At 46.7% G+C, this 7,554-nt stretch overlaps 1 protein-coding gene across 6 annotated transcripts in view; it reads right to left on the bottom strand.

Annotated features, from left to right (window-relative positions):
• Window positions 1-2,249: 2,249 nt before the first annotated feature.
• The window catches only part of SEPT12 (septin 12), an 18,073-nt gene continuing 12,768 nt past the window's right edge, over window positions 2,250-7,554 (bottom strand). For 5 of the 6 annotated variants that reach the window (XM_014545104.1, XM_005872931.2, XM_005872934.2 and 2 more), the window contains 3 exons: window positions 4,880-4,976; window positions 3,310-3,361; window positions 2,250-3,226 (listed from right to left, as the gene is read on the bottom strand). In XM_014545104.1, coding sequence (XP_014400590.1) covers window positions 3,025-3,226; window positions 3,310-3,361; window positions 4,880-4,976 — 351 coding nt within the window. In that variant the 3' untranslated portion in view covers window positions 2,250-3,024. Of the gene's footprint in view, window positions 3,227-3,309; window positions 3,362-4,879; window positions 4,977-5,544; window positions 6,171-7,554 lie in introns of those variants that run through there. The other variant, XM_005872933.2, reaches the window with a different exon arrangement.

The raw sequence follows: 7,554 nt of genomic DNA, 5'->3' as shown, positions 1-7,554 counted from the left end.
AGCCCCTGGCAACCACCACCCTACTTTGTTTCTATGAGCTCAACTCTTTGATTCCACATATAAGTGAGGTCATGCCGTGTTTGCCTTACTTCATTCTTTTTAAGGACCATGTTATATCCCATGGTGTGGTGGGCTGAAGAATAGCCCCCCACAGCATCCAATTCCTGCTTCAGAACCTATAAATATGTTATCTTGTATGACAAGAAACTTTGCAGATGTGATTGAGGATTTCGATTATCTTGGATAATCCCAGCGTGTCCAATGTAATCACAATGGTCCTTATAAGAGGAAGGCAGAGGGACATCTGGCTGCAGAAGGCAATGTGACAACTGAAGCAAGGTGGAGGAAGGGGCCATGAGCCAAGGAATGCAGGCTGCTTCTGGAAGCTTGTAAAGGCAAACACTGGTCAATGGATTCTCCCCTACAGCCTCCAGAGGCAGCACTACCCTGCTGACACCTTGATCTGGACCCAGTGATACTAATTTCAGATTTCTGATCTCCAGAACTATGACAGAATTAACTGTGTCATTTCAGCCTCCCTGTTTGTGCTAATTTGTTACAGCATCCACAGGGAAATAATACACAGGGTATGGATGTCCTATGACTTACTTTCAAGTCCACTCCTGGTGGACAGGTAGACTACTTCTCGTCTTTACTATCCTAGGTACCATTCTCTGCAGTTCTCAGCCGAGGAGATTTTATCCCTCAGGGGACATCAGGCAATGTCTAGAGACATTTTTGATCGTCACAATTGGGTGGGTAGTGCTATGGGCATCTCCTGCATGGAGGTCCAGAAATGCTCTAGTCTAAACATCCTACAATACATAGAACAGCCCTGATAGCAAAGAATGATCCATCTCCAAATGTCAATAGTGAGGTTGAGAAACCCTGGTCTGTCTATAAGATCCGTTCCTAGAAATACTTTTGCTGAGCCAAAGGGCATTTGCTTTAAAATGTAGACGTTGCCAAGTTGCCTAGGGCTAATATTAACTTTGGAAATGTGCGCAGTCCCTATGTAGCAACACACCAACTCTGAGATGTTGGCGTGGATGGTGTGGGTCCCCTCAAACCTGGAGTCAACTGCGTTGTGAATCGACGGGTAGATTATGGAGGCAGGTACTGAAGGGTTCATTTATGTAACAGCTGGATCTTGAGCACCTGTCAGGTGCAGAATGAAGCTGACATATCCCTGCCCTCACAGAGCTCCCAATCTAACGGGGAGATTGACCAGAAAACAAACCCTGTGATGTATGCAGGGAGCGGGCAGCCAGTACGTTGACCTGGGAAGTCAAGGAGGGATTCATGGAGAAGGTAACTTTTAGCTGGTGTCACTTGAAGCCTATATAATTTTATTAACCAATGTCACCCCAATAAATTCAGTTTAAAAAAAACACCTTTTAGCTGGTGTGATGGTTAATTTTGCGTTAACTTGCCTGGGCTAAAGGACGCCCAGATGGCTGGTAAACATTATTTCTGGGTGTGTCCGTGAGAATTGTTTCTGGAAGAGATTGGCATCTGATTCAGTTGACTGCGTCTTCTAGGTGATCACCCTCCCAATGCGGGTGGGCATCATCCAGTCAGTCCATTAAGGGCTTGAACAGAACAGAAAGGCGAAGGAAGAGGGAATTTGCTCTCTCTGCTAGAGCTGAGACATCCATCTTCTGCCCTTGGACATCAGAAAGCCTGGGTCTCGGGTGTTTGGGTTCCGGCTGGCACCTACACCATTGGTTCCTGATTCTTAGGCTTTCCCACTCCAACGGAACAACACCACTGGTTTTCTGGGTCTCCTGCTTCAGATGGCAGATCGTTAAGACTTCTTACCTCCGTAACTGTGTAAGCCAATTCCCATAATGTATATCTCCATATACTAGTACATGTCCTGTTGGATCTGTTTTCTGAAGGACCCAATATACCCATTGTCACTTACTGGGAGCTCACCACATGCTCTCTCCCTCCAGTCGCTTGGGTTTTGGATTATAGGAGTCACTTATCCTCTGGTTAACTAAACTAACCGAGCTTCAGGCCCCAACCAGGTAGGCTTCTATGGAGTCCTTTTATTTTCTCTTTATTTTACTTTTTTAAATACATTTTTATTGATTTCAGAGAGGAAGGGAGAGGGAGAGAGAGATAGAAACATCAATGATGAGAGAGAATCATTGATCAGCTGCCTCCTGCATGCTCCACACTGGGGATCGAGCCGGAAACCCGGGCATGTGCCCTGACCAGGAATCAAACTGTGACCTCCTGGTTCCTAGGTCAATGCTCAACCACTGAGCCCAGCCCAGCTGGCTGAAGTCCCTTTATTTTCCAGGTTTCTGGAAAGTCCTGGGAAGTGCTCACACATTCTGCAGGCACATCCTCCACCCCAACCAAGCTCTCTCCTGTGCCCCTCACCTCTGTCTGAGAGCCTTCTGCAGGCCTTGGCAGGCTCATTACACAAATTACTCAATTTGTTCGCACAACACTATGAGAGCGATGCTACCATTCCATTTTATAGATTAAACTGAGGCCCAGGAAGAGCAAGTGACTTGCTGAAGATCACGTGGCACAGGAATTTCCATCAGCTTTGCCAGACTCCAGAGTTGGAGCTGTTTCTCACTGTGCTGGTCGGCAGGGTAGGAAGGCAGGGGCAGGGGCACAGTGTTAGGGGAAGATGGTCAAAGATGGGAGTGTTATGACACCATGGGCCCGGCCCTGGGCTGGAGGGAGGGTCAGGATGGAGGGCAGAGTCTGATTTGGAACTCGACTCTAGTTCTGGGGCAGAAGGGGGTCCATCACCAAGGCACACCCCACCAGGGCTTCATGACGCCCCGGGGCCTGGGTGTCATGCTGTTACTTAAAAAAGAACCCATCTTTTTTTGAGGGTAGCTCAAAGAAGTCATTTACAAAACTCCTTTTGTTTTCAAAGCACAGCTTGTCATAAAAAGCAATGTCCACCTTTAATACATGTCCTAGTACACAGGTGTGTGTGTGGGGGGGCTGCTGAGCACTTGGGAAGCCCAAGTGGCCCGGGGTGTGCTGTGTTCAGTACTCCTCGGAGGGATTGTCCTGGGTCCATCGGCACATCTTTGAGGGCCCAGGGATGGCCGGGGGACTGGCAGGGGTCGGGTCCAGGTTCACCCAGCCGGGCCCCTGGGGCAGCATGTGGCTTTCGTTGAGTCTGCAGACACGGTAGTTCTCGTAGTAGACATTGTGGGTGATGTCCTTCAGGTCTTGGAGGTGGGAACTGGGAGAGGGATGGCAGGTCAGCCTGAGCTGGCCACTGCCACCCCCTGCCCACCACTGCCCCTGGGCTCCCTGCACCCTCACCGGATGAGCAGGTCTCTCAGGAGGGGAAACTCACAGTGCTCCATGTTCTCCACTGCAAGATAGGATACTTAGCACCAAGTAAGCGCCTACTGTATGCCACCTGTACCCACCACCATCTTTCCCCCACATTTCTTACTGTCTTATCCCACCTCCCATTCCTTTTTTGTTGTTAATCCTCACCTGAGGATATTTTTTTCCTTTGATTTTTAGAGAGTGGAAGGAAGGGAGGGAGGGAGACAGAGAGAGAGAAAGAAGGAAACATCGATGTGAGAGACACACATCGATTGGTTGCCTCCTGTGCTCACCCTGACCAGGGCAGGGATCGAACCAGCAATCCAGGTATGTGCCCTTGACTGGAAATCGAACCTGAGACCCTTCAGTTTGTGGGCCGGTGCTCTAACCACTAAGCTACACCAGCCAGGGCCCACCTCCCATTCTTGATTGATTGATTGATTGATTCATTCATTCATTCATTGCTGTGACCCCAGTGGCTGGTACAGGTGGCTCCTACAAATAGTTGTTAGATCAGTCAATCCACTGATCGCTTATCTTATATATTATATTGTATATACAATATAATGTATACTATGGTGTATATATATGGTATAATATGATGTATACATATAGTATATATTTAACATATTGTATATAATGTATATAAATATACATTTAATATAATGTATGTACATTATTTTATATATAGTATAATATACATAAGATAATATAGTATATACATAAGAATAATACATATTATATTTTACTTTTAATAATTATATTGCTACATCAGGACTCAGGCTCTGACTGCTGTTCCTTTACCTGATAGTCTTATCTTTATCCTTCTCTGCTCCCTGAGGTAGCCCACCTCTCCCACCCCACGTATTTCCTTCATCATGCTTCTCCCACCTGTCGTCATCTTGCCAGCTCTATGGGGACAGGAACCCTGTCGGTCCTATTTTCCCTGTCTCCCTCTTAGGAATAGCACATAGTATGCCTGGCACATAGTAGGCCTTCAATAAATTCTGGGTGCCGAACACTGTCCAAAGTGGTGGCTCTGCCCCCTCCAACTACCATATGAAATTTATGTTACTATCATGCTCATTTTTCTGTGAAGAAACTGAGGTCCAGCCCTAGCCGGTTTGGCTCAGTGGATAGAGTGTTGATCTCCGGACTGAAGGGTCACGGGTTCGATTCTGGTCAAGGGCACGTACCTTGGTTGCAGGCTCAATCCCTGGCCTTGTTCGAGGTGTGTGTGGGAGGCAACCAATCCATGTGTCGCTCTCACATCCATGTTTCTCTCTCTCTGTCTCTTCCCTCCCTTTTACTCTCTCTAAATATCAATGGAAAAATAAATAAGGATTTTTTTTAAAAAGGAAACTGAAGTCCAGAGTGTCAGTAATTTGCCTGAGGCCTCCCAGCTGTAAAGGGGCTTGATCCCAGGTCTGTCTCTTCCCTGGTTGTGGGTTTAATCACTAGGGCCCTGTGATAGGCGCTGAGGGTCCCAAAGGCAAGAGGGTGTGTCCTGGTTTCCAACCCATTCTCACCGGTGTCCTCCCCAAGCACCTGTACTGACCTTCAATGATGCCCCACTTTGTCTTCCGGCCCAACACACACCTCCCGTTCACCACGTGCTCTCGGTCAGCCCCGACCACAGCAAAGGGGATCCGGTCCTTTGGGGAGGGGACAAGACCAGAAGGTTGGCCTTGCCAGGCATGTGGAGAGTAAAGATCCCGAGGTGAGGGGTGGGGCTGTCTTTTGTGGGGAAAGTGGTAGAAGGAGCACAAGATATTAATGAGTTAGAAGATGTAAAGTCGAATCAGTGCCTCAGTTTCCATATCTGTAGAGTGAGAGTCTTAATAGTACTGACTTAGAGCTTTGTGAATGTTTGGGAAGTGCTTAGCATTATTAAGGGTTAGCAGAGTAACCCTTGGAAACTATGGTTACTGATAGCCACGTTACTAAAATCTTGCTGACGCCAGTCTCTTACCTATGAAACAGGAACAGTGATGACATTCAACATGATAACTTGGTAAACCAGGGTTGGCCACATCTGGCTCACAGGCAACCCGGCCCACCTCCTGTTTCCCTCTGTGAAGTTTCACATAGCCCTGTCCATTCAGTTACTCTTGTCTATGTGGCTTTCACGCTACCACAGCGGAGTTGAGTAATTGTGGGAGCCGGCTTGGCCCACACAGCATAAGATCCGTATTTACCATCATCTGGCCTGTCACAAAAATGTTTGCTAAACCCTGTACTCAGTTCTAGTTGTTTACTTGCTCTTGACTGGAAGTAGAGATTCAAACTCCAAAGTGCTGTATATGGGTTTGTCTTTATCGCTAGAATTAATTTGTAAGTTGATGCTAATAATAGTAACGATTTGTTGTACACTTCTTATGCGCCTGCCGGTAGCAACTAAACCCTGGATCAATGTTCTGAGACATTAATTTGAGAAGGTGCTCCCTGTGCTCTGTCTAGCTCTGTTCAGGCTGTGGCCAGGCTGTCGTCTTTGCCTGCCTCAGGACAGAATGCAGAGCTGGTGAAGGTCGGGCGCTTTGAATCTTTCACGGGGATCCTGTTCCTTGCTCCGGTGGGGAGGGGGAGAGGGGATGTGTAGAGAAATTGGGTGCCAGGTGGGAAGCAGGGCCTCCATGTATGGATGTGCAGTTTGTGCAGGGCACAAAGGCAACTGGTCATGACCGTGTGGGGCTGAAATCAGGGTGCGCCCGCAACTGGGAAGGCAGCTGTTGCCTTTCTCTAGTCCAAGCGAAAGCACTGGCAGGGCCCCCAAAACGGGAGTTGAGGTCTGGTGTCCATGGATGATGCAGGTGCTTCGCAGGTTCCAGGGGACTGACAGTGACTGCACCCTAAGTGAAGCAATGAAGCATAGTAACGTTCATCTCGGGTAAAAACTGCAGTTTGAATTTTAACCCTGCTGTTCTGGCTTCTGTACACCTGCTTGCTTAAACAGTAAGGTAGTTACCTCAGTTTCCAGATTGAGACCTGGAAACTCACATAAATCACCCCATTATGTTGCCAGCCCACATCACAAAGGCTATTCTCCTGTGTCTGAGGACCAGAACCACAAAACTGCTTTCCTTAACTCAGTGGCTCTGGGAATACTTTCTGGTGATTCAGTGGCTCCAGGAACTGAAACTATAGATAACCTTTAAAGATTATTAACTTTGCTCAATTCTGCTTCTGTAAAACTGCTTTCGCAAGATAATTCCACATTCCAACGTCTAGCAGGATGTGGTTTTTGCCTTTATAAGATGGCTCCTGCCCTCACTCGGGCACTGCGAGATTTGGAGCCGCATCTCCCTCGCAGTCGCCGGCTTTACTGATTAAATGACTCCTTGATTTGATTTTGCGTCCTGTGTGTTACTCGCGGGGTACATTACAACATTAGGATGGCAGGATGGGGCTTGGAGTTGGAATTCAGTTAATTCAGAGAAAATGAAGATGTGCGCTATTTCCTCTTTCTTTTTTGTAACAGCTTTATTGAGATATAAATCACATACCACAAAATGCACCCTTTTGAAGGTGCAGCCAGTTGTTTGTAGTATGTTCACAAGATTGTGCAACTATTAGCACAATCTAATTTCAGAGAATTTCCATCGTCCCCAAAAGAAGCCTGTTAGCCCCTGGCAAACACTGATCTACTTCCTGTCTCTGTAGATTTGCCTGTCCTGGACATTTCCGATAATGGAATCACGCGGCATGTGGCCTTTTGTGCCTGGCTTCTTTCACGGAGCATCATGTTTTCAAGGGTTATCCAGGTCGTAACACCTATGAGAACCTCATTCTTTTTTGCGGCCGTAAGATTCCATTGTGTGGATAGACCACATTTGTTTATCCTTTCACAAGGTAATGGACATTTGGATTGTTTCCACTTTTTGGCTATTACGAATAAATCTACTACAAACACTTGTGTATACGTTTTTTACATGGACATAGGTTTTAATTTCTTTTGGGAGAGAAATTACTGGGTCACAGGGTACTTAGTGTTTAACCTTTTTATTTTTATTTTTTTGAGATATTCTATTTTTTAAAAATATATTTTTTTAAATTCTTTTTTTTTAATTAAATCTTTATTGTTCAGATTATTACATTTGTTCCTCTTTTTTCCCCCCATAACTCCCCTCCACCCAGTTCCCACCCCACCCTCCTCCCTCACTCCCCATCCACTGTCCTCATCCATAGGTGCATGATTTTTGTCCAGTCTCTTCCCGCATCCCCCACTCCCCTTTC

This window comes from Myotis brandtii, unplaced genomic scaffold, assembly GCF_000412655.1.
Source record: "Myotis brandtii unplaced genomic scaffold, ASM41265v1 scaffold397, whole genome shotgun sequence".
Classification (NCBI taxonomy): domain Eukaryota; kingdom Metazoa; phylum Chordata; class Mammalia; order Chiroptera; family Vespertilionidae; genus Myotis; species Myotis brandtii.
Note: the sequence above shows the minus strand (reverse complement) of the source record. Positions and strands in the feature narration are given on the sequence as shown.